This window comes from Leucopleurus acutus, assembly GCF_964270905.1.
Source record: "Leucopleurus acutus genome assembly, chromosome: 2".
Taxonomy (NCBI): Eukaryota; Metazoa; Chordata; class Mammalia; order Artiodactyla; family Delphinidae; genus Leucopleurus; species Leucopleurus acutus.
Window position 1 is genome coordinate 21,347,053 of NC_139143.1, and position 27,828 is coordinate 21,374,880.

A 27,828-nucleotide genomic window follows, 5' to 3' on the forward strand; every position below is an offset into this window, starting at 1 on the left:
CAGACTGTAAAAACATCTTCAAAAAGTCTTGAAGACTGAATGTCACCTTTTCTCCCAAAGACGTTAAAGGAATTTCAGTATTACTGAGAGATTGCAGGGTCTGTTTTTAAGTAAATGTCCCTCAGAAGTGGAATAGTGAGGAAAGTATGAGCAAGGATAATGATAAACTCTTTGTAAAACACTGTTGCATGCATAACACAATTTAATTTGACCATGATTTTTTATAACATAAAAATAAATGCCAGGTATGAATTTGGAAGAGAAGCTTCAGATAAGTTTTTTTTTCCTCTTTCCTGAGACATGTAACATACCAAAGAATCAAACTGTTTGTCACAGTAAATAGGTGATCATTATTATGTCAAGTCATCTTGTCTTAATGCAGTTCGCCTCTGGAGTAGCCGTGAGGAACGTGTATATTTTCTGTTGAAAGCTATACATCACCTTGACATTGCCTTCCCAAGCTGTTATAACTATACTTAGCCTGAAATGAAGTACACTAATGGGAATTTGTAATATTTTGCCTTAGGGTTTTGAACCAAGAGGGACTGCAATAGGCCAGAGACTGGTCACATGGAATAACATGGTGAAAAATACAGGATACAAAGCAACATTAGCAAATTACCCCTTTAAATATGCAGATGAACAAGCCAAAAGGTAATCATTTATTGACTTTTAGACAAACCACTGCTAACGAATTCCAGTTTTAAACATTGCCTGAGCAAAAAGATTACATCTAAAATGTGTGGCTCAAAATCTTTGCCACTGAATTTGTTGAAATTGTCATTGTCTTTTAAGATTTCGTTGTATATTAGTGAGGGTTTGGGGTTTTTCTTCCTTTTTTCAGAAGTGAGAAAATTAATGTTGGCTGCTTATGTTCATCCTTCCGACAGTATCAAGCGCTTCATAGGTCATGACTTTGAGGTTGTATTGTTACCAGTAGGCTTCTCAGCCTTGAAATAGTGGGGACTTGATTGAAGATCAAACTGTGTTCCATTTCAGCCATCGGGATGATAGATGGTCAGATGATCATTATGAAAGAGAGAAAAGAGAAGTTGACTGGAACTTCCACAAGGACAGCTTTTTCTGTGACGTTCCAAGTGAGTGGCTTCGTAGATGACAAACCTTTCAGAGTTTCCTGGGATTGAACATGATTGATAACCTAGACTGTCAAGAGTAGGTGGCTGGTCACACAGCTTCACTGTTTCTATCGTGCTTAAAGGCATGTTAGCCTAATTAACTTGTAATTTTACTTCTCTAGGTCAGTCAACCACTAATCTGAATTTAGTTACCTAAAATTAAAAATTAATGAGAGATGATTGAGTTATATTCGGTTTTAAGAAAGATATAAATCTAATAAAATTCTTGACCTTGCCCCAAATCTCAACGCATTTAAAAAATTCCTTGTACATTTTTTGGATTGAACCCTGACATAATCTACAGTATTATCAAAAATTTATATCTACATTGTTGATTCATTCAAAAAGCCTATATTAATAGCCTTCTTGTGCCAGCCTTGTCATTAGACATTACAGGCAGCGAGATGAACAAAATAAAGTCCGGAGGTCCAAAGCTTGAATGCCTCAGGGACCTAGCTCATATATGAATGAGAAAAGGGAGCTGGGTTAAGAATGCAGGAAGTGATGGTGATTGAGGAGAATGCAGCAGAATGTGACCTTGAAAAAAAAAAACAAAAAAAAAAAAACGAGGGCCCAAAGATTGTAAGAAATTCCCAGAGGCCAGGAATCCAGATTTCAATGTGGAATCACCAGATCTCTAAATGTTGGCAGCAAATTCACGAAATAAAATTCTCTGTAGCCTAGAGTCAGCCTGGTCTCTGTGCAGCTGCCAGGAAGGAGGAGTTCACGGCCTCAAGGAAACATGTGTCAGTTTGAAAGTCATTGATTAGCCCTCATGGTTACGGATGAGGAATTGCAATAACTCCAGTTTCTGATTAAGTGAATATTAACATTGAAGCTCTTCTGGTTTCACCTTTTTGTTGTTGTTGTTGAAAATCCTTCTAAAATTTGTTTTTTCCCTATCTTCTTAGATCACTAGAGGACCTGATTGGGTCTTTGATGTTTCTAGATCTTGTTAAACCTCAGGGTCTTTATTTGTCTTGAAGACAAGAGTTTACTAAAGAAAACTTCGTGACCCTGAAGTTTTTCATGTAATAAAGCTTTATTCATAAATTTGCAAATTGATTTTCTTTGTCAGCACCATTAGGCATTTTAGATCATATAAAACGAATCTACTCTGTTTCAGTTGGTTCATATTAATTTTTTTAATGGCTGAGGAAGCAGAAACAGTACTTACTGAGCACCCGTTTTTCAGTACCTCATTTAATTCTCACACCTATTTGGGAAAGCGTTGCTGTCTTTATTTTACAGATGAGGAACCAAACCGAGGCTCAGAAAAGTTGTTGGTTGCCTAAGATCATCCAGCTAGTAGATGACAGAACCTGGTTACACCCAGTTCTAACTCTAAAGACCATGCTCTTTCCAGGATATCACACAGCCTCCCTTATTCAGAAATATATTTTGTATTAGTATAATTTTCAAAATGTTTTTTCTAGAACTCTGAACACTCAACCAGAATGAGGAGTACGTCTGTGATCCTGGCCAGCGTTCTGTGTTTAGTTGACTGTTTTTAGTGCTTTTAAGCTGATCACTTGCCGTCTTTGCTCTCTAGTTAGCTGCCAAAGAGAACATCCTTATAATCCATTCCTGATACTCCCTGGTGCACCATTCTTTGATTTTATATACCATTGGGGTGATGTGTTGTGAAATGAAGAGGGAGGCGTTCAGTTGATTTTCTGCTGAAAGTTCCTATGGGTTGCTCTTCCTAATTACAGTCTGATCAGAACTAGATATGTTACATAACTACTACGATTTTTAAGATATAGTGAGTAGACAAAGGCTTTGAGCTAAAGCAATATTATAGCGTTACTCTTTAAAATTTTTTTACATTTTTCTCCTGGAGTTTAATGAAAGACAGGATTCCCTACTGCTAATGAATTCCCAGGTGGTTTCCCAGTTTGAATTATTTCTGAACGCGGAGTCTTCTGAAATAAATGAATAATTTATAACCCTTTTTCTTTTTTCTCCTATCACCAGGTGACCGATATTCCAGAGTAGTATTTACTTCAGCTGGAGGGGAGACATTGTGGAATTTACCTGCAATTAAATCGATGTGCAATGTAGATAATTCAAGGGTATGTAAAGTAAAACTGAAATATGTTTAGCACAAATAAGGTTATACTTTTGAAACTCCTTTTACTGCTGACCCTGGTGCCTGATCAGATGAAAGCACTCAAGTGGCTTACCTACCGAGGAGTAAACACCAGCAGAGTGGCTTCGCATTCTTTCGGATCCCAGGATCAAAGTGTCTCTGCTTCCCCACCTTTAAAACAAACCATCTTCCTTAATAAAGAACTCTTTTTCTTTCCCACTCATGTTTTTGTCCATGATAGTCTTTTGTATTATTTCACAGCTTATTTCCTTTCAGGATAATAGTTAAGCCTTTTTTTTTTCTTCTTCTTTTGTTGTATTTTATCTTCCTAATCTAGTTTCATTGTTCACTCCATTTTCCCCCTGAGGCGATTGTCAGCATCTTAATTATGCAATGAAATGCTCACCTTTCTGGCAATCAATGGGTCCTTTGGGCCGATGACCTCAAAGGAAAATTTAGGGCACAGGCTAGGAAAGGGGACAGCAAAGGGCATAAATACAGTATCTATGGAAATGGCCAAAGTAATCCAATCCAGATTGTTCTGAACTCTAAACACCTTGCTGCTTTACAAGACAGAAAGATGCAAGAAGACAGCACCAGAAAGTGTAAAGTCACCTACCGAGCTTGGAAGAGCTGTCAATTTGTTGTGTTCAGAGGTAGTTTCTCCAAGTAGAAACTGCTGTCTGATGTCACTAATGGCCTTTCCCAAGCACAGTAACCAGGTAGAAAAGGAACTCGTGTTCTTAGCATAATTCTAAAATGTAAAATCACTGGTCAGTTGAAAATCTAATCACATGCCCTGCTGAGAGCTAGACTGACAATCCAGTGCAATGACCTGTTCTATCACAGGGTTTCTTAATGGAACAGGAGGTAGAAAGGACTCTTTGAGATAACCCACAGACCAGCATCTCATTGTGCTGATATAAGTACGTTCTGAGAACTGAGTGGCTTACCCAGGTCACCTAGTTGGTTGGTCCCAGATCTCCTGACTTTATTCTTCATTCTGAAAGGCTCTTTATATATTTTGAAAATAACTTTTGCATTGATTAGGATATCGGGATTTTCTGTGAGTGACGTCTTGTCTCTGTGCAGCTCCAAATAGACCAAAGTCACAAACTATCTATAAACAACCCAGAGTTTCTTCATCAGTGGTCAATTTTTATTTGTCGTATTTTCTTCTGTTCTACAGCTATCAGTAGGTTATTTAGAAGCTATGAACATACTTCTTGTTGTGGGTTACAGCCCTTCTCATATAGAAAGTTAACTCTAAATTAGTGTGTATGTAGAGCACTTGCTCTGTGCAAGGCTTTATGCTGGGTACTCTACTTCTCTCACAATGGACCTGTGACCTTGGAATAACACCATTTTTTTTTTTTTTTTTGGAGTAAAACTGCTTTACAATGTTGTGTTAGTTTCTGCTGTACAATGAAGTGAATCAGCTATATGTATACATGTATCCCCTCCCTCTTGGACCTCCCTCCCCCTCTCCCCCACCATCTAGGTCATCACAGAGCACCAAGCTGAGCTCCCTGTGCTATACAGCAGGTTCCCACTAGTTACCTGTTTTGATGCATTTGCAAAATTTAGGCTATCGAAAAGAATCGATATCTGCTTGTCTGAGTTTTTTTTCCTACTGGGCTCATAATAAGGATTGGATAGCTGTGAGTTCAAGTCTGTAATCCCTGGCAAGAACGTAACAATTTGTGATCCTCTTGTGAAAATTTGAGGAACAGACCCAAGACACGTACATCTGAATGAATGGTCAAGCCAATTGTAGTTCCACACCAATAAATGAATAAACAGAATCAAGGCCCCCAAATACTACCTCAAGGAGCGTGGTTGTAATTTTAACTTTTTAAATTAAATACTTTTTGCCAGTTGCAAATGCGCTTGTATTCTAGTCTCAAACTCTGCTATGAACCCAGAATAACATATGTTTCTCATAGAGATAATGTATTCAGTGATATCTTAAATAATAACTATTGGTCAACAGTTCAGATTTCAGATTATTACTGTACTTTTCTGAGTCTCCCAGCTCAAGACCCTTTGAGGATTTTTATTTGTTATGGCGGTTTGACCAAAATGTGTCCTGAGGCTACTTGGCAGTCTTTCCCCTTTTTCCCCCCTCAAATCCTAGCTATTGTACCTAACCACTTAGTTATTAACAACTATCAAGTTGAATGGGACACACACCAAATGGTACAGAGCAGAAGAGCTTAATTGTTGGTGGGTTGACTCCAGAAAGCATCTGGTAATCAGTGTAATGTCACGAGACCAGGTCTTCCAGTGGCCGCCTGCCTGTGTTGATGATACGTTGAGTTCAAATTCCAGATCCCATTTAAATTACATGCCACTTACACTCATAGTTCAGATGGGCGCTGGTTTCCAGAGTGAAGAGCTTCTGTTTCTGATGCTCGTCTACCTCCTCACAGAATGCTTGGGGTTTTTTTTTTAGACTCTTTCAAAAGGAGCCTCAGTTGACTCCCCTGATCTCCTTCACTACTTTTTTCTGCACTTTGACATTCCTACGGGACGCACTGGCAGAGAGTCATTAATAACAAAGAAGTGTGTGTGTCTCTAATCTTGACTCTGCTGGAAGCTCTTTACCCTATTTCTTAGTCTTTGCATAGTGTAGATGTTGGAGCTCAGAGGAATCAGCTTGTAGAAGGGATTTGGTGACTAAGACCCATTTTACTCGGGTAGCTTTTGTGGACAGCTGGAATGTCCCCCTCACACGCTTAGAGGACCCCAGAAATGTGTTTCCTGATGCTTGTTTTAAAGAGAGCTGTGGAGCCCTTGCTTTCTTCTTCCTCTCTAGGCTCCCTTCAACTTTTAGTACATGAGGAACTTGGTCACGTGGGAAAGGAGTGTCTAGCAGTTGATTGAACCTGTTATTAAGGGCTTAATTTTCTTCCCGTTTTTCTTCCCTTAGCTTCTTAACATATCTCCAACTTGGCCATTAGTTTTGAAAGTTAAGGTATCATTTAAAACTCTGCTGGTTTCTTCTTTTTCTCTCCTCTTCCTTTACTCTTATTTGAAGCCAACTCCACCCCTGCTACTATCTAACTAGGGAAGTGTGCAAAGACGTGTTATCACCACATAAGCAAAATGATCCCTAAAATTCCTGTTTGTGAATACCTAGAATGAAAAGGGCATTCCTCATAAGAGTTGCAAGAAATTGCTCTCGTTAACTCCATCCTTATTTTTATAAACTTCAAAGATTTTAAAAATCATTCCTGTCGATCCCCTTTCCCAAGAATATGGCAAAGATGCAGCTGCCTTCTGCATAAAGATACACCTGCTTGCCAAGCGCTTCAAGCCCCACAATATAAAATATGACTCTGTGTTGAGTTATCTCAGTCCCAGATGACTAAGTTGTGCCGTTATCCCATCGCACTTACAGACCTTGGCACTCTGTCCACAGGTTCACATAGACCCTTGCACATAATATGCTGCTTCTCACGTTGAATTGTAACGGTTTGTTTTCTTGTCTGATTTCCCTGCCTCACTGTGAGCCACTTGAGGGCAGGACCACTTTGCCTTATTTGTCTTGATAGGTGCTCAATAAATATTTTTCCTTCTGGATGGATGGATGGATGGATGGATGGGGACAGACTCCCTGAAAGCCTAGACAATCCTTGAGCTCCATTCCTTTAGATTCAGGGCACTGGCATCCTGAAATGTCTTCTCTCTGTCCTTATTTCTTACCCTGTAAAAGAGTCCCCAGAAACTGTTTTCCAAAGGTTGTACATCAGCCATCACCTTTGAATGTGAGGACTGGCCCTCCAGAGGCTCATTAGCATTTATTTTTGATAGCAGCCATCAAAGTAGTATTTGGTCTGTGTTTGTCATGTCCAACTTTTAAATCTTTGGTCAGATACACACATAAAAAACCCCTGCAATTCTTTGAAAGGGTTATTCAAGGACAGAATTCTGTGCTTTCGTTTCCAGTTTTAGCTGGCAACCCTATTTCCGTTATCTTTGGCTTTTGGTTATTTGAGCAATTACAGATATGGTCCTTCTAGCTGATAGTGGGTTTCGTAATGGATACAGTTCATTTTCTTCCATCTGAAAACTGTCAGACACTGGGGTTGCGTTACCTTTCTTTCAGTTCACCAGGCTGACCCCAGGGACTTGCCTGTTATTCCTTTGTGGGGTAAACCTGGTTATCTGAGAGATGCTATTCCAGGGTTTCCTATTATTTATTAGGTGGTTCAGTTTCCCCTGAGTTAGCACATGTGAATATTTTAACCTAGAAACAATTAAATATTAATTATCCTATTTTATGAAATGTCAAGTAATTATCGCTCTTTAAAAATGAGCTTAAAAATTAAACCTTGGTTAAGATCAACATTATTTTAGTACACTTGTATAATAACCCTTTGACTCATTTTTCTTTACCCCCAATAGAGTATCTCAAAAAAAAACAAAACACCCAACTTTTTATTATGGAAATTTTCAAACAGAGGCAATAGTAGAATGAATCCCTATGTGCAGGTCACCCAACTTCAGCAATTCACAATACGTGGCCATCTCCTTTCATCTACACCTTGCCCCTGCAGAATAAGTCCCAGTAAAGTGTCTTCATAGCCAAGTTACAAGTAACTTGGTTCTTGGATAAGTCTAAGTTCTAAAGAGGTGAATTGTGCCAGCTTCTCTTCTACTTTGAGAAAATATTTCAACGCATGATTGATAAAGCCTACTTTAATAAAAGGGAAAGGGTGGTTTTAATCTTATTAGAAAAAAAAGAATACTCATGCCCTTCTTGAACTTTGGAGTTTCTTCCCTGGAACAACCTTTGGTAAATAGAGATGAGGGAAAGTGATAGGAGTGGGTCGTCTTTAGCCCTGGCACTTCCGGAGAAGTCTCTGGACAGGCTCAAGAGCAGGGGGGTATTTCTTATTCTCACCCTCAGGGAAGAGGGGCCATTTGTAACTTACAGATTTTTAAGATGATGGGATTGTGCAGGCTTCACTCTAATCTTAGCAATGCCAGCTTTGACATTGGAACAAATTTCAATTTTCTATAACAAGAACAGCCATAAGAAGGAAAGCCTTCTCCAGGAATAGTGTTCTAAATGAAATACTATCCACGTTAAATCCAGAATTGTTCTACTTACTAATATGCAGCAGACCCCTGTTTACCAAAACAGAACATTCCCCAAAAGGGGGAGTTAGCCAACTTGAATAAACTTTGAAAGATGTGGAAGAAATAATTAAATTCCTATTGAAGTGTTTTATTACTTGTGTATGTTTATTTAAAATCATATATATGTGTATATATATATATATATATATATATATACACACACATATAATTTTAATTTAGAAACATTTTCCCCCTCTACTCATGTATCAGGAAACAATTTTATTCCAGGTTTTTCATGCGTCTTTGGCATCACTGCTTCTGATATTACCAGAATCACTTTTTTGAGTCTGACAGTTATCTAGAGACTATCATCTTTGCCTCCAAGTTGATTGAAATATAGTACCTTTGTCACCAAAAATTTCACGCTGATTACCAGAAATTTTAGGCAAAGCCACAAATTCGTTTTATATATCAATTGGGCAGTTGTTCTCTTAATTAATCCCATAGGTAGACATACATAAGCTTCACAACCTGTCCACTTTATTGCGTTTTAAAGTGACTTTGAAAAGGCTTGTTTACTAAAGAGGTGTTAATTTTACCTCCTTTTTGAAACCAAACTGGCATTGATTGAAATTGTTTCACACTTGTATGTCATCCCCAAATAGGAGTTCGTTGTTCAAAATGAAGTAACCTAGTGAGCCTTCCGCAGCAGAAGAGAGCAGATTTGGGGGGAAAACTCACCTTGTGTTCAAACTGGTACCTAATTCAGAGGATGATTCTATAACTTCTGTAACTTTCCTGTCCCTCAAGGCCACCGTCATTCAGACCTTTCTGTGAACTGATTTTAAACGTCAGTTCTTCCGCGTGTCTCTGTCTCTGCAGATCAGATCTCATCCCCGGTTTGGTGATCTCTGCCAGAGGACCACGGCTGCTTCCTGCTGCCCCAGCTGGACGCTGGGGAACTACATCGCTATTCTGAACAACAGATCATCCTGCCAGAAAATCGTCGAGCGAGACGTTTCTCATACCTTGAAGCTACTTCGGACCTGCGCCAAACACTACCAGAACGGCACCCTGGAGCCAGACTGCTGGGACATGGCGGCCCGGAGGAAGGACCAGCTCAAGTGCACCAACGTGCCACGGAAATGTACCAAGTACAACGCTGTGTACCAGATCCTCCACTACTTGGTGGATAAAGACTTTATGGCCCCAAAGACAGCCGACTACACACCCGCTTTAAAGTACAGCATGCTCTTCTCGCCCACAGAGAAAGGGGAGAGTATGATGAACATTTACTTGGACAACTTCGAAAACTGGAACGCTTCTGACGGCGTCACCACCGTCACCGGGATTGAGTTTGGGATCAAACACAGTTTGTTTCAGGATTATCTTCTGATGGATACCGTGTATCCTGCCATCGCCATCGTGATCGTCCTTTCGGTCATGTGTGTCTACACCAAGTCCATGTTTATCACTCTGATGACCATGTTCGCCATCATCAGTTCCTTGATTGTGTCCTATTTTCTCTACCGCGTGGTGTTTAACTTTGAATTTTTCCCTTTTATGAACCTCACCGCACTCATTATTTTGGTGGGCATTGGAGCGGATGATGCTTTTGTCCTGTGTGATGTCTGGAACTACACCAAATTTGACAAGCCTCACGCGGAAACCTCAAAGACAGTGAGCATCACGCTGCAACACGCTGCCCTCTCCATGTTCGTCACCAGTTTTACCACAGCGGCTGCCTTTTACGCTAACTATGTGAGCAATATCACAGCCATCAGATGCTTTGGGGTATACGCGGGGACAGCTATACTGGTGAATTACGTTTTGATGGTCACCTGGCTTCCGGCCGTGGTTGTCCTGCACGAGCGGTATCTTCTCAATATCTTCAGCTGCTTCAAGAAGCCCCAGCAGCAAATATACGATAACAAAAGCTGCTGGACGGTGGCCTGTCAGAAGTGCCACAAAGTCCTTTTTGCCATTTCGGAAGCGTCTCGAATTTTTTTTGAAAAAGTATTGCCGTGCATCGTCATTAAGTTTCGGTACCTATGGCTGGTCTGGTTCCTGGCCTTAACTGTGGGCGGGGCCTACATCGTCTGCATAAACCCAAAGATGAAGCTGCCCTCTTTGGAGCTGTCCGAGTTCCAGGTGTTCAGGTCGTCCCACCCTTTTGAACGTTACGACGCCGAGTACAAAAAGCTTTTCATGTTCGAGCGCGTCCACCACGGAGAGGAGCTCCACATGCCCATCACGGTCATCTGGGGTGTGTCCCCAGAAGACAATGGCAACCCCCTAAACCCTAAGAGCAAAGGGAAGCTGACCTTAGACAGCGGCTTTAACATCGCCAGCCCAGCTTCCCAGGTCTGGATTTTGCAGTTCTGTCAAAAACTGAGAAATCAGACATTCTTTCACCAGACTGACGAACAGGACTTCACCAGCTGCTTCATTGAGACCTTCAAGCAGTGGATGGAAAACCAGGACTGCGATGAGCCTACCCTGTACCCGTGCTGCAGCCACTGGAGCTTCCCCTATAAGCAAGAGATTTTCGAACTGTGCATCAAGAGAGCCATCATGGAGCTAGAGAGGAGTACGGGCTACCATTTGGATAGCAAAACCCCAGGGCCGAGGTTTGATATCAATGATACCATCAGGGCAGTCGTGCTAGAGTTCCAAAGCACCTACCTCTTCACACTGGCTTATGAAAAGATGCATCAGTTTTATAAAGAGGTGGACTCGTGGATTTCCAACGAGCTGAGTTCTGCACCCGAGGGCCTCAGCCACGGCTGGTTTGTCAGCAATCTGGAGTTCTATGACCTCCAGGACAGCCTCTCCGACGGCACCCTCATCGCCATGGGGCTCTCGGTGGCCGTGGCCTTTAGCGTGATGCTGCTTACAACTTGGAACATCATCATAAGCCTTTATGCCATCATTTCGATCGCCGGAACTATATTTGTCACCGTTGGTTCTCTCGTCCTGCTGGGCTGGGAGCTAAACGTTTTGGAGTCGGTCACCATTTCGGTTGCGGTCGGCCTGTCTGTAGACTTTGCCGTCCATTATGGGGTTGCTTACCGCTTGGCCCCGGACGCCGACCGAGAAGGGAAGGTGATCTTCTCTCTGAGCCGCATGGGCTCTGCCATCGCCATGGCCGCGCTCACCACCTTCGTGGCTGGGGCCATGATGATGCCCTCCACGGTCCTGGCTTACACCCAGCTGGGCACCTTCATGATGCTCATCATGTGTATCAGCTGGGCTTTTGCCACGTTCTTTTTTCAGTGCATGTGCCGGTGCCTTGGGCCGCAGGGCACCTGTGGTCAGATTCCTTTACCCAAAAAACTCCAGTGCAGTGCCTTCTCCCACACCTTGTCGACAAGTCCCGGTGACAAGGGACAAAGCAAGACACACACTGTGAATGCTTATCACTTAGATCCCAGGGGCCAAAAAGCTGAAATGGAGCATGAGTTTTACGAATTAGAACCTCTGGCAGCCCACAGCTGTATGGCCTCCGAGAAGACCACTTATGAAGAGACCCACATCTGCTCTGAATTTTTCAGCAGCCAGGCAAAGAAGTTAGGGATGCCTGTACACACAGCTTACAACAGCGAACTCAACCAAAGCACCAAAAATGAAGCCAGCTCTGCCTTGTTGCAGCCCTGTCTTGAACAGCACACCATGTGTCACTTCTTCTCTCTGAATCAGAGATGTAGCTGCCCAAATGCCTACCAACCTTTGAAATATGGCCTGCCGTCTTGCCAGCAGATGGGTGACTGCTTGTGCCACCAGTGCGCTCCGACTGCCAGCAGCTTCATGCACGTCCAGAACGGCCTGGCCCCTCTGAAGGCTGCACACCAAGCCCCCGAGGGCTTCGTGCATCCCATCCCACACATCCACCACTGTCCCTGCCTACAGGGCAGAGTGAAACCTCCTGGAATGCAGAATTCTCTGCCCAGGAGTTTTTTCCACCACCCGGGTCAGCACATTCAGGCCCAAGAAAAACTCGGTAAGACCAGCGTACACAGTCTTCAGAGCCTAGAAGAGCAACTTCCAAAGATGGCAGAGATGTCGTCATTGGTCTGCAGAAGCGCTGGAGCTTCACACAAAGCATGCTGTGCTCCTGAGACGCACCAAAGGGGACTCTGTAAACACAGAGACATCGGGAACGTGCAGGGCAGTGGAGGGGCCGCAAACAAGGACTCCAGTTCAGTGAGTCCGACCGACAAGGCAGAAAGGCAAGTGGAGCCAGGCCTGTCACAGACTGATGTCATCGTAAACTCAGAACACTTGAGTCAGAATGAACCCCAATTCATCTTTAACCATTTAATGGGGGAGGCTGGTTATAGGTCCTGCCCAAACAATCCACAAAATTGTGGCAGGATTGTGAGAGTTAAGTGCAGTTCTGTGGACTGTCAAATACCAAACATTGAAGCCAACGTGCCTGCTGTATTAACACACTCGGAACTTTCTGGCGAAAGTTTGTTAATAAAAACACTTTAATAAATATTGTATCAAACCAATGCCTCAATTGTTCCTTTGAAATGGAAGTAAAATCCAGAAGTTTAGAAAGGGAGTCCAAAACTACAGGAACAAGCATGTTTAACTTTGTCAAAAACCATGAGATATTTTCAGATTCCGTATGAACAAACTCACTTATCTAATAAGTGTTAGCCATTTGGGATTTTATATTTTCAAAAAGTACAGTTGTTTTTTTACATTTATACCCAGCTTGAAAAGTTACTGTCTCTTTCTCTCCACCCTCTCACAGCAGTGAGTCAGAGATTTAGAGCTTGAACTATCTAGAACTTTCATTTCTCCCTGGCAGTTGTATTTACCTGATACGCTTATTCTGGTGCCTTTGTTTGTCAGTAGTAAGGACTTGATGGCTCCAAACAAACACTGATTTTAAGAGAGCTACTTCAGTTGGGCTCCAGTAACTAAACAACATTAAAATTTCTATTTTGGGTGAGGCTCCATTCAGAAATGAATCGCCAAGCATTTGAATAGTGCATTCCACCTGTCTGCACAGGTAGACTTTACATGAAGCCAATGACCCATTTATATCTAAATTGGTGTCTTTTGTCCACATTAGCCAAAATGTATAGTTGTTCCATGGTTACATCTATTCACCCAGGAATCATGGGCACCATCTTGTGTCAGGCGACAGTGATGTTAGTGTCACAGAAGGGAAAGCACAGATGAAGAGAGGTGATTACCTGAAATTGTGCTACATTTCTTAAGATAAGTTGCGTCTTGACCAAGAGAGCCCTAGGTCAGATGAGCCCCAGCCCCCTGAAGCAGTCAAAATAGAGGAACTTGTTCTATGCAGGTTTGTTTCCATCTCTGCCCCTCAGGGGATGTGTTCAGACGGCTGCTTTCTCCTGGGTTCAAGTGTCTCAGGATGTGCACGGATGATTTTACTGGGCAACTAACACCTGGAAATGCTGAGCCTGCAGCCAGCATCTTAAATGACACTCATACGTCTTGTATTAGCTCAAGCTCCAGTCCTTGAGCTGTTGGAGCACACTTTCTGGGTAATTCTTCAGATGACATAGCCTCCTTACAGGGTGTCATCTGATACTGTGTGCATTCCTGCCCCAGACAGGGAGAGTTCCACTGCATTCTTCTTCCTTCTGGGAAGTTTGGTCCTCTGAAGAATATCGGAGGGAATATTTCTAAATACAACGTTCTTTCCAAAAGTTATTTTCTAAGGATGGTTTTCCAACTTAGATCTGCGTGTTATTCAGGACCTGAAAACAGCTGTCAAGAGTTGGGAGGGTGGGCTTCCCTGGTGGTGCAGTGGTTAAGAATCCGCCTGCCAATGCAGGGGACACAGGTTCAAGCCCTGGTGTGGGAAGATCCCACATGCCGTGGAGCAACTAAGCCCGTGCACCACAACTACTGAGCCTGTGCTCTAGAGCCTGCGAGCCACAACTACTGAAGCCCACGCGCCTAGAGCCCGAGCTCTGCAACAAGAGAAGCCACCGCAATGAGAAGCCTGCGCACCGCAACAAAGAGTAGCCCCCGCTCGCCGCAACTAGAGAAAGCCGCGCACAGCAACAAACACCCAACGCAGTCAAAAAGAAATAATAATAAATAAAATAAATATTAAAAAAAAAGTTGGAAGGGGTCTTGTGATTCATTGACTCCAACCCACCTGCACCAAACCACATTTCCGTTAAGTAGCTTTCCAGCTTTTGCTTGAATACTTCAGTGACAAGAAACTTACTACCTGACTACCCAGGTTGAACTCAACTCTGTTGTCCTGTAGTTTTTCTACACTGCTTGGCCCTCATTCTGTTCTCTGAAGTGAAAACACACATCTTTCATCTCTCTGCCAGATGACATCCCTAAAGAGATTTGAAAACAGTAATCATGTCCTCCCACTAACATCCCCAGTTCACTCAACTGTTCTTCTCATGACCAGGTTTTAAGCATTTCAAACACTGACTGAGCACTTATGGTCTCTGGATAAATAAGGTTATCAAACTCCCTGCCCAAGTGTGGTACCCAAAACAAGACTCCAGTACAACACAGGAAGGAGGACCAGCCCCAGGGAGACAGGATGGTACTTCTGGTAGTTCACTTAGAGATGGAAATAACTTTTGGCTCAAGCCTTACAGCTGCCTCTCATGCAGCTTCAAGGAAACTCAACCCACTAGGTCTCTCCCACACATACTGCTGCTAAGCTGCCTCTTCGGACCAGTTCCTTTGTAACCTTGACGTTCGGGATCATATGTGCATCCCTAGTGCACTGAATTCTTTTTTTTTTTTTTGTGGCACGTGGGCCTCTCACTGTGGTGGCCTCTCCCGTTGCGGAGCACAGGCTCTGGACGCGCAGGCCCAGCAGCCATGGCTCATGGGCCCAGCCGCTGCGCGGCGTGCGGGATCCTCCCGGACCAGGGCACGAACCCACGTCCCCTGCATTGGCAGGCGGACTCTCAACCACTGCGCCACCAGGGAAGCCCTTCTTTTTTTAAAAAAAAATAGATTTATTGGAGTCTAATTGCTTTACAATGTTGTGTTAGTTTCTGCTGTATAACAAAGTGAATCAGCTATACGTATACATGTATCTCCATATCTCCTCCCTCTTGCATCTCCCTCCCACCCTCCGTATCCCACCCCTCTAGGTGGTCACAAAGCACCGAGCTGACCTCCCTGTGGTGCACTTAATTCTGTTAGAAAAAATCCAAGGAAGAGAAGGGAACACTTGAAAATAGGACTCACAATCCCCAACACTAGATTCTTTGTTTTTCTTCTGAAATGTGTAAACATAAAGTTGGCCAGTGAAAATGTAGTGACCCAAAATTTGTTTGTTTTATTTTTTGCTTTCTTTTTGTTTTTTTACTGAGCATGGACACAGATTGAATTGAAGGGCAAAGGAGAAGCAAACATCTTTCCAGAGAGTCCAACCTGAAAGACTTTCAGGTGAGCTGTCATTTCATTTAGAAAATAAAAACTGGAGTAAAAGGGACCCAGGAGGAGGAGAGAAGTCCTTTGTCTTCTCCCTTGGGCCTCAGTCCTGTGCTGCTCCTGACCTGCTCTGCACCTGCTCCTGTTCCAGGATGCCAGGGGGCCCTGTCTTCCCTCCCACCCCCACCCCTTCTGCTTAATTACCCTCAACCTTGACTGTGGCCGGAACCTTTCCACACTGATTTCATCTACAGACTTTGGACTTTAATTTGACTGTATTTTTCATGCAGGAATTTTCTAGAGAATTTGTTACCTGGGACTAGAAAGCTTTTTTAAAAATATTATTCCTCATTGCTGGGCAGCAAAGGATCACTATTTCTAGCTCTGTTTCACAAAGACATTTCATCCATTGTCCTAGAGGGACTGCAAAGCAGAGAAGAGGCTAAATTTTAGTAGGGGAAAAGAGTCCTTTCACTGTGAAATATTTGTAACTTGAAGGGTATTTGCTTATGAAAAGGATGTTCTTACTCTCTGTTACTGCAGCAGAACACACCTCTGAGGTTCGATTCCATGTTACCAAGTTTGTTCCAGACTTCTTCCTTGCAAGGTCACTTTTTTGCGGGCCTCTCACGCCGAGGCCTCTCCCGTTGCGGAGCACAGGCTCTGGACGCGCAGGCTCAGCAGCCATAGCTCACGGGCCCAGCCGCTCCGCGGCATGCGGGATCTTCCCGGACCGGGGCACGAACCCGCATCCCCTGCATCGGCAGGCGGACTGCCAACCACTGCGCCACCAGGGAAGCCTGCAAAGTCACTTTCTAAATCCCTACTTGATTGAAAAGTGTAATAGGCCAAGAGCACAAAGTTTTTCACAGAGAAGAGCTGTATTGTTTGAAATAAACTATCCAAACAATTTTGAATCGTTTATTCAAATCTATTTTTTTCCTTTTTTTTTCTTGCAAGATAATATACACAGCCTCATCTGTGTAATATTCATTTCTTGCGTATAATTGCTATAAAATGCACATCCTCCTAAAACAACGTCCTTTAAAGTTTGCTAAGCTGTTATTATATTAAATTTCATTACGATAATCTTTGCCCCAGCCTTAATCATTCCCAATTTTAAAACTTTTGCAACGGGTGATTTGAAGAGTAGTTTTACAAATGTGGTCTTACAGGAGATTAGGAAGTGTTCCTCGTTCACATAGTCTCACATGGAAACCATCTTTCTGCCAGGGGTTAGGACGGATTCTGAAGGAAATATGAGGAAACAATGAGTTTGAAAACAGCTGTGTCTTTTCTCTTTAATGAGGAGAGTCATTTTAGAAGAAAAAGTTAAGCCTATGGTAAAAAAAAAAAAAAATCCAAAGGCTCCATTGGGTTTTTTTCATAAGATTCAGACATAATCATGAAAATAGAAATTTGTTGAATCTCCAGAGGAGATTTTTTTTTTTTAATGCAGCAAGAACTATCATGTTCAAATACCCTTTATACCCTGGTGGATATTTCCAAAATGTTTACTGGCATTTAGTTTATCTCTAGTTCTTATGTTAAATCTACAGTGTTTTTTTTATAAAACAGCCACTTTCATTAATGTTTAATTTCGTACACTAAGAAGTTTCCTATCTTTGCATTAAATATACAGGAAAAAAAGATAAGTAATGTATATCCATGGTTGATTAGTGGAATCTTGTGCCTTTTGTTCTTAACAATATTTTAACTGCCCTAATTTTGGATTTTTCATGGGAAAAAAGTGTCATTTCTCTTTTCATCAGCTTTTGAAACCACAGCACGCACACATAAAAACAACTCATTAAGTAACCAAAATCAACACAGTTTCTTTCAACTCCCCTAATCCATCAGTTAGAACATGAACTTGACAACACAAGTGCCAACTAGGACATGGTTTCCTAACTCAGCAGAGCCTAATGGATGTTTGCTGCCCATAAGTCTGACTTACTGAGATTGGGGGCACGAGAGTGCTGTATGAAGTTGGGAGTGGGGCAGGAAATAAAGCAATGATGTTCTGAGTTCAGAAGTCATAGTATAAGAAATGACTCTTCCAACCCTGGACGTTCCACAAGGATTTTCTTTTAGGGAGCCTTGGGAACCATATACTTTTAATTTTCAGTAAGAAGATTTAATTTTCAGTAAGAAGTAAGTCAGTCGCCCAACTCGTTAATAGGAGCTCTGTAGAGCACCTGCCCTCTTCTTAGGGGATTTAAGCCAGCGTTTGAAATACTGGTCAACACCTCCACCGTTCTCACCTGACACCTAAAATTGGATACATTTCATGATTTTGTGCTTATTATTAAAGACTCTGTGGTATCCCTGACCCTGTGACTATTGTGGTAAAGCTGGAGTTGCATTTGATGTCCTCAAATCTACTGGAATAGCTATACTGTGACATTTACCCATCTAATCATATTTTTTTCCATGTAATTTTCTGTAATGTAATCTACAGCTTCCAAAAAGTGAAGGGTAGATTCTTTGCAGCAAGAGATACTTTTCTTTGGAACCAGGTAAGGCTCTTATAAGAAGAGCTGGTTTTAATTTGCAACAAAGTAACAATTAGGGTAAAATTTGCTCAACCTCTATCCGCTAATTGGACATTTTTGATCAATGAAATGGAATTGAGTTTTCCACTATTTAAAGGGGAAAGGATTTGCTACATAAGTCAATAATCTAAACACGATTACAAAGAGCCCGTTCAGCCTGCTTAAGAAAACCAACCTCTAAGAGTTTAAAAAACTACTGTAGTGTTACTGCCTTTGCAACATCACATGATCATCTACAAATATCACTGATTAAAAAAAAACAGGTCCAGTAGGAGTATCTCTAAGCAAAACTTTACCAGATGTTTTCAATACTAGTTGAGAATATCAAATAGCATCTGTTTTTAAATAGTCTTAAATGTGATCTTTGTTGGAGGCTCCCCACTCCCGTGAGAGCCATTGTTCTACCTTGGGAAGCTCTCTGGTCTGCGGGGTGACCTAGTTCTCTGCGTTCTGGCAGCAAGCAAGTGCTTAATTCAATGTAGCCTTAAAGGACGAGATGTGTAAAGCCACAAGCTTTATCGTCCCTCCCGCACAATTTCCTTTCCTGCAGAGATCTGAGGAAAGGCTTTGAGAAACATGCAAATCTCTGGCAACGTCCTCACTCAGACTGAAGTTCACTCATGTTCGTTCTTTTCTACAGTTTGATCTCTTTACCTTCAGTTTTCTGAAGAGTGTATGTGTTATTAGTCGCATATATCAGGTAGGACAGATAGATACTGAATAATCTTGAATTGCTGAATAATTCTTTCACAGATCCCAACTTGAATTTCTTTGCCCTGCCCTGAAAAGGACCCTAGGCTGTGTATGATTGGTAGGTTCAGTAAATTTCCTTTGATGAGTGACTTCCCGGCCAATCACGACAAATTATACAGCACTTTGGTAAATATCTGCACATTGCCATCAGAGAGTAAGCAGAGGTTAGAAAAGCCCATTTTGAGACAAAATTCCATCCTTCCTCTGAATCACTATGATCCAGAAAACTAATTTTGGCACAAATCCTGCCTTGGTAACAAAAACTGCGATTTTTTTTCATCTGTGGGTTGATTCTTTAAAACCACCCTGGGCCGGGAGAACTCATCTTGAGCCCCGTCAGAGATGGAGGGAAGGTTTTATATTCTGTGTTTTGATGTCATATTTGGGTCTTGGGAGACTCCGACTAATCAATTTTTTTAAGCAGTTTGGGCCATTCTGAAGGGAGCTACAGGTAATTAGAGTAGGGAGTCTCTGATACCAAGGTTTGCTATCTGCACCCATCACCTGCTCTTATAATTGTCTGATTATCTGTCTCTCCCACTAGACTAAACTCTTGGGATCAGGCACTCTTCAGCACCTTGCTGTGCTGAAGTAACAAAACTTTACTCAAAGTCCATTGCATTCAGGGCACAGCGGAGGGCCTCTGACGATGTAGAACCTTGGACCTCGGCTTTCAAGAAAGCTACAGTCCTTAAAAAGCAAAATTGATGCCCTCCAAGAAAAAGGAATTTGCACAGCAAGTAATTGCACAAGTAAGACTGTTTTTTTTTAGTGGGAGATATGAAAAATATTGAAACTAGGATTCAAATAAACTCAAACATTTTTAGAATCATCCTGATATGAAGCAGCAAGGCCTTAAAACATATCAAGGGATTTGGAGTTTAAAAACCAGAGACTTAGGTTGAAGAGCAAGACGAGCCACTTTTGAATACCTCAGCCTCCCCATCTATAAAGCTGATGATACCTACCTCACAGGGTTGCAAGGATGAAATGAGAGGAGACCTGGTAAAGCCACCACTTATAGACATCACTGTCCCGGGAGTTGTTATGCCCCTCATGTCATTCTGGTCTCACTGGAGCACAACCTGCAAAGACTGAGCAGCCATCCTTGGTGAGCTGATTCTGTGTCACACAGATGCCATCTATATACCTGCCTGCATTGCAACTATTGTGTATATTGTAGACTATATAAATGTGTGTACATACCTATTTTCAGTATATATATTTGTGCAAATACTTCAGTATAATAAAAACTTTATCCCACTCCAGTCTGTCTCACTATGACCATCATCGTGTTTTAAATAAGCTGTATTTACTTATGTTCCAAAAGTTGTATCAATGTTTTCATCCACTATATTCTTGGGGTACCACAGAAATATTTTCTACTCCAACTTTATAACCTATATTGTTTAAAGTTATCTTTCATATTATGGTTGTAGAATATTTGTTCATAGTTTGTAACTTACCTTTACATGATCCTCATTTAAATTAATTCAACCTACACTGTGAGGTGTCTGCTAAGTTTTGAATGAATGAATAAGTAAACTGATGGATGGTTGGATAGATGGATGGATGTGTTACCAAGCCCAAGCTCGTGTTGCTCGCCACACCAGAGGCCAATAAAATGAGAGACGAGTTGTTGGGGCAAGGAATAGTCACTTTATTCGGAAAGTCAGCAGACCAAGAAGATGGTGGACTAGTGTCCCAAAGAACCATCTTACTCAAGTTAGAATTCAGGCTTCGTTTATACTAAAAGGAGAGGGGGTGTGCCTGGTTGCTGCAAACTCCTTGGTGCGAGACTCCTTTGTTCTTACATCTGTCCACTTGAGTCAGGTCATGATGCTCCTGTAAACCTCCAACAAGAAAATATTATTTCCTTTTCTGCAACTTTTTATCTCTATATGAATGGAAAAGTGTTATACCTTTAGAGGTCAGAGCCTTGAGAACGGGCTATCCTGTGTATTTCAGGCTATAGGCAACACTCTTAACTTGGAGCAAAAGCAATAGAATACAAAGGTTAAAGTAAAAGAAACAGAGCCAATATGGAGTCAGATTTGTTCTTCCCTATTACAGATGGATGGTTGAAGTAGTCTAGACAGATATTTTTGCCCTATTTAATGATGAAATTGAGGTTAAGGGACTTAACTTCATCACTCAACTGACAAGTGCCAAGCTAGGAGTCCAGGGTTTTTTCCAGGATATGAACATACCATGATTAAGTCATTTTTAAAAATAATTAATCATTCCTTGATATTATCTTAATTTTAACAGCCTGTATGACCACTCTTATGATGCAATTATTCATTAGCCTGTTAATCTTTATTTAGTTCTTATTCAAGGTAGATACATATTTTTCTAGGTTTTTTTTTTTTTTTTTTTTTTTTTTTACTATTTATACACGTGAATACTGCCACATAAAATTCGTTTCATATTTATTTTGAGGAGTTGAAAAACAAAACTCAAGATCCACAGTGGTTTTTACTGCAGTGAACTGAACTGAAAATGAAAACTTCAGAAAATGGAAAAACACTATTCACATGTTTCAGAAGATACACTTTATTTTAAAATCTCCTAATGTGGAATTTTTACTAAAACAGACTGACTTTTCCTTGACTTGCCTGCCATCCATCGTACAATAGATTCACTCATTTATGCAACAGATCTTGCTGAGTTCCTGCACTGAGCCAACTGCTGTCTCAGGAGCGGTACCTGCAGACAATAAGGTCTGTGCTTTCCAAGAGCCCAGAGGAGTAATCAGATCTTTACAAAAGACAAATGACTGCCTGGAGGAAAAAGCAGTTTCATAACACCTGTAACAGATGGAGGATGAATATCTCTATCATACAAATCGAAAAGAAAAGGACCCCCAGTTGAAAAATGGGCAAATGATATAAACAAGCACTTTACAGACGGAGGAATATAAATGGACAACCTGCTCACTAGATGACTTACCATTTTAACCAATCAGGTTGGCCAGAATTTTAAAGATGGATAAGGTCCAGTGTTGGAGAGAATGTGGGGAAAGAGACACTGTTTGGATGAGTGAAAAGCAACACGATATTTTGAAAGGGCAGATTCTGACAATGATTGTGAATGTGTATAGTCTGTGATACAAGAGTCCCATCCTAGGAATCTTTCCTTCAGAAGGGACAGCATGAGTATGATGCAGATGTTCGTGACAAGAATCTGAAACCAACTTAACGTCCACCAATAGACCTCTGGTTAAACAAAACTATGCAATTCTTTGTATTGCCCTTAAGAGATGATGCAGATATTTATAAGCTAACTATGGCATATTGTTAGGTGGGGAAAAAATAAAGAGTTGCAAATAAAGTGTTTAGAATGACATACACAGACCTTTCAGCAGAGGGTGCATTTGGGGAGTAGAGTCCAATGTGGGACTAATTATTAACGAAGGAGTAATTTCATGTTATTTATATACTTTTTTCAATATGCTTATAATATAAGTGATTTTAACTTTGTTTTAAATATTTTTAAAATAAGACAATTGGGAAATTCCCTGGCGTCTGGTGGTTAGGATTCCACGCTTTCACTGCTGTAGCCTGGGTTCAATCCCTGGTCAGGGAACTAAGATCCCACAAGCCACAAGGCACAGCCAAAAAAAAAAGAAAAAAGAAAAACATTAAATGTCCAAAGCCCTGACACACAAAGAAGATTCTAGTCACTGTAGGTTGCCGTGCCCTAGGGGAGTCTTATCTTAAGGAAAAAAACCTGAGATAGATTTTCCGCTGCCCAGAACAATTTAGGAGAGCAGGGCCTGTCTGCTGGGATTAGTGTTGGGCCTGGAGGGGGGATTAAACCACGTGAGGCCAGTCTTGTGGGTAAATGATTCTCTAGATCTCTGTCCTCTTTGGAGTTAGAGGCAGAATTATTTTTGTTTATTTAATGAGCAAAGTTTTGTTAAAACAAAAACAAAGACTGAGACCAGCAATTGAATATTGAGCGGGACAGTTTTATTGTCCAGTAGGGAACCCAGCTCATCGGCTGAGACTCAGGACAAGAAATGGGGTAGATCTTTTAAGCCAACAACCTGTGACCTGCCTCTGCCACATTCGGAAAGCAAAGACTGGTGTCGCCAGCTTGCCTAAGGGTGAGCTGGACAGAGGAGACAGAGCCTGCAGTGTCCACCTGGGCCACAGGAATCTGTCTCTGCTGGATCCAGGAGGTGTCAGCCTGGCAGGCCATCTGCTGCTGCCCGGCTCTGCCTGGTGCTGTTACCGAGTCCAAGCTGGTTCTGCTCGCCACAGCACAGGCCAATAAATTGAGAGACGAGTTGTTTGGACAAGGTATAGTGACTTTATTCAGAAAGCCAGCAGACCAAGAAGATGGTGGACTAGTGTCCCAAAGAACCATCTTACGCAAGTTAGAATTCAGGCTTCTTTTGTACTAAAAGGCGAGAGGTTGTGCTTGGTTGTTACAGACTTCTTCGTGCTGGAGTGTGCTGGAATGTGCTGGAATCATTTGCTCTTGCAGCTGTTAGTTCCGAGATCTGGTCACAGTGTTCCCATAAAGCTTCAACAAGACGATTGCTATTCTCTGTTCTGCAACTTTTTATCTCTCTGTGAATGGAAAAGTGCTATGTCTTTAAAGGTCAGAGCTCTGAGAATGGGCTCTCCTGTGTATTTCAGGCTATCGGCAACATTCTTTTACAAAAGGTGCAGAGCCAGCATGACTAAGCCCCAGGCCACAGAGCACAAGGGTCAGAGCTAAGGGAATAGATCCAATATGGAGTCAGGTTTGTTCTTCTCTGTTACGGTGTCAGCTGGCTGGGTGGCCAGGGGTTGGTCAGCTTCTTATCTGGGCTGCCGTCAGGTGCAGAGGTAAGGCGGCCCTGGAGGGGGAGAAGGGGCCTGTCTTCTGCGGAAAGTGATGTGGTTTACTGTGGGTTCATTCTTACAGGATGCCCGGGGCCATGCTGGCCTGGGCCCTTTCTTGCCACTGTCCTGCTTGCTGGTACTTGCCTTGGACCCCCCGTCCCCTGCTTTCTCACACTGAAGGCCCTGTGGCGCCCACCAGACCCCCTGGGAAAAAGCCCACTGGGAAGCGGCTGCCTGGAGTCGGACAGGAAACACGCAGGGCGCCGGGAGAGAATGGGCTCCTCTTCCTTATCTATGGGCCGGAGCAGGTTGCGAGGAGTAAACAGGAGGCCGCCCCAGGCCTGGAAATTCCTGAGCCGCTATTTCTTTTTAACTGGAAAGAAGGGATATCCTGACATTGATCAGCGAGATGGGCCCCGCTCGGCATCTTTTCCAGACCCACAAGAGGAAGGGCCGGGACACAGGCTTTGTCCTGTGAACCGAAGGTGAGGACGCTCCCAGGCCAGGCTTGGAGGGACAGCGCAGAGGGAGACCAAGGGCCTGGGAGCCCTGGCCGTGGGGATGCAAGTCCGGCTCCACCCCCCTCACCACTGACAATTGAAGCCCATCCCTTCGCCTGCCTGGGTCTGGGCTGTGAGTGGGAACAGCGCTGCTTGCCTTCCCAGGCTGTGTGTGACCTTGGTCCCAGGTGGGCATCCTCTAGGACACCCACAGGCTTGTTCCCCTGTCATTCAGAAGCAACGTCTTGACTGTGAGGGCAGGAACTGAATAGGGGCCACCTGTCCCAAGGCACTTGGTCTCTCCGCACTGGTCCCTCTTCTGCAGAGACCCTGGAGGACAGAGCCTAAGGGGACATAGTGGCCACCTGGTGACCAGGAACTGCCGGTCTGGGTTGGAGCCTGGGTGGAGCTGGGGACACCAGCTGGGAGCTGGCCCACATTGCTGGTCCCTGTTAGACACACTCAAACCCCAGCCAAATCTGGAATGGGGATCCTCTGAGGACGCAGGGAGGACCCCCGAGGAGGGGGCACGAACCTCTACTGCGTCTGGGCAACAGGGCAGAGCTGGAAATGAACAGTGAGGCCCGATAGCCACCAGCCTCCGGTGTCTATTGAGCACTTAAAATGTGGCTCAGGTGACTGAGGAACTGAATTCTGAATTCTAATTGATTTCCTCTTAAATGGCTACGCATGGCTAGCGGCTGCCGCAGTGGACAGTCCAAGCCAGGCCTCAGTGGTTCTCAAACTTTCATAAACATGAGCATCGCCCGAGCAGCTCGGTGAAAAGTGGGCTCACAGTAGACTCTCAGCCCCTGGGTTTCCGCAGGTCGGGAGAGGGGCCCTGAGGGGTTGGTGACGAGCCATCCAACGGACTCGGGTCACCGTCCAGATGCCCCTCCCCCTCCTTCGTTTCTCCCAGGCCCCGGCCTTCTCTGTCACTGTCTTCTTTCTTCTTTCCCTCCACCACTTCATTTCCGTTCTCCTCTGCAAATCTAACTGAACGGGCCAATGAGTGCAGAAGGGCTGCGATGCAGGCTTGATGGTGGAGGACTGAGGTGCGGAGGCCAGACCGTCCCCGCTCAGCCTGGGCCGGTGGAGTCAGATGGACTTGTGAGGGTGGACACTAATTCTCTGAACCTCGGTTTCCTCATCTGAAGAGGAGGGTTGCAACACTTACGGTCCAAGACGTCTGAAGGGCTCCGTGGCGCATGGTGGAATCCAACAGTGGCAGGTTCCTCTCTGCATCCCTCAACTCCTCGCTCTTTTCCGGTCCCTTTCAGTGAAGCGGCGCCCCAGCAAATCAGGCATCTCACCTCATGCTTCTCGTTGGATCACGGACCCACCGCTCAGCAGCCTCTTTGGGCCCATTGTAAACACTGTCTCTACTTGCCCTTCAACATGTTTGAATTCTGAACTTTTGGGGTTTTCATAAGAAAGGGCTTAGCAGGTAAACTGAGGGTTTGGGCTGGGAAAAGTCCTGGGCTTTCTCCAGGAGGCTGGAGAGCATGCCCCTATCATGGTCGATCAAGGGAGTCTGAAATATCCCAAAGGCCTTGGGGAGGCCCCGGGCATTTGACGAGGGTATCTGGGTGAAGTCAGGAATGACAAGCATTCTCAGAAACCAGTAGCAACTGACTGGAGCCTCAGGACCTCAGAAACGGCCACTGCGTCTCAGCAGTTTATGGGGTGAGTCTGGGTCCCGTTGTGAAGTCTGGCAACCATCCATCCCCTGCTCTAGGGCCCCCAGGTCCCTGCTTCCCGACTGAGAGAGAATCGCTTTGCAGTGAGGAGATGACTCTTTAATCCCAGCACTGCCCCCTCCCCAGGGTCACTGTGGAGGCTGGTGGTTTCTGCCTGCCAAGTTCTTCTCAATAAATTATAGGCTTCTCAGCTTTCTCAGAGTGATCTTATTACCCCTGGTGTGTTTCAGGTTCAAATAATGCAGTCCACCTTCCTGGAAACTGGATATTGGGCTATCCCAGGGCCAAAGCACAATTGTTGCCTGATGTGGTGAAGGAGCCAGGGCTGGGAGGCGGCAGACGGCCTCACCTCGGGTCAGGGGGCCAGAGGAAGCCTCGGATTCCTGAGGAAGGAGGGGAGCCAGCAGACCTCATGGGATCCAGACGCCCCCCTGGAGCTAGGACCAAAGTCAGGTCCGCCTGTGATCCTTGCACTCCTCTTGGCTCCCAGGACCCCCCTGGAGAGAGGTGAGAGATCGCCCTCCAGGAGAGGAAGGCTGGGCATCCCCAGAGCTGGCCTGGCCTCTGGCCCAGGACTGTCAAGCTGCGCGGCCTGGGGATCTTACAGGAGTGATGCCCTGCACAGACCAGGATTTCCATCTCTTTCAAATTCAGGGGGAAGATTTTTGTGAGAGGAATCGGGGTGCCTCACGGAACCCTAGGGGAGGCTTCCCCAGGGGCTGGCACCCAGACAACTACCCCCAGCCAGGCTTCATCTCTATCTCTGGGGTGACACGATCGCCTGTCTCTGTGTCGGCCTCTCTCCATCTCTTCTTGCTTGGTGTGAATCCGCTTCCTCTGCCCTCCATACAGGCTGACGGGGCCGCCCCGAATGTGTCTTCTGCCCTGAGGCCACAGCCCCAAACGCTCCGCGACCCGGGCTCCCAGAGTCCCAGCGGCACGCTGCGTACCTGACAGCTGGGTGGGCCAGCCCGGCTCCCGGGGCAGGTGGGCCCTCCTGTTCAGTCAGCCCCATGGCGGGGAGCAGAGTCGCCAGGATTTGGCCTTGGCCTCTCCCCGGGCCGCATGGGGGAGCACGGCAGAGGAAGGAGGGCTGTGAAGGCGGCAACAACACCGAAAGGGGCCTGTTGCCGGAAGCTTCCTACACCCTTTCAGCTCTAAAAGCACAGAGCGCTCACCTACATTTACCTGTCAGCACACCAGCCAGGCCCTGACAGGGCAGGGAGAGCAGCAGAGCAGGGGGCGGATGGCCCTGCCTGGTCTCTCCTTATGGGCAGCAGGAGGCGCCCTGCCCTGGCCTGTTGCTCCCTTACTCTCCCGGCCCCGTTCAAGGACTGAATTCCACCCCAGGTCATCGGTCTCCGGCTCTCCCGGCACCGGTTCTGACCCAGAGCCAGCAGGTGTTTCCCCAGGCACTTCCTCCTGGAGGGCCGTTTGGGCTGGGTTCAGGGACAAGCCCATCTGTGTACTTGAGAATCCCCCGGAAGCTGCCTTGGTTGTCGCCTCTCCCTAATCCAGCCCCAGCAGTTGAGCTGCCCCCAGGGGATTCCCTGGCCTGTTGCCTGGCCTGGCCGGCAGTCTCCCCAGGGTCCCAGCTTCCCGGGGAGGCAGCTGCCTCTGTCCATCCCCCGCTGCGTGGTTTGCATCCCAGAGGCCCCGGGAAACTCACAAGGGTAGGAAGGCAGAAGTGGGGGCCCCCAGGGGCAGGAGGAGGCACGCGTGTGTTTCCAAGCTCCCCAGGCAGGGGCAGGATGGAGAC

The 27,828-nt window shown here is 44.4% G+C and overlaps 1 protein-coding gene across 1 annotated transcript in view; it reads left to right on the top strand.

Moving 5' to 3' along the window:
* Positions 1-12,810, top strand: part of DISP1 (dispatched RND transporter family member 1) — a gene marked incomplete at its 3' end in the record, with an annotated part of 51,104 nt that extends 38,294 nt beyond the window's left edge. Inside the window, exons 4-7 of the mRNA XM_082833773.1 lie at positions 527-654; positions 1,000-1,097; positions 3,114-3,211; positions 9,199-12,810. Of these exons, the coding sequence (XP_082689899.1) occupies positions 527-654; positions 1,000-1,097; positions 3,114-3,211; positions 9,199-12,810 (3,936 nt within the window). The remainder of the gene's footprint in view (positions 1-526; positions 655-999; positions 1,098-3,113; positions 3,212-9,198) is intronic.
* Between the last annotated feature and the right edge of the window lie 15,018 nt (positions 12,811-27,828).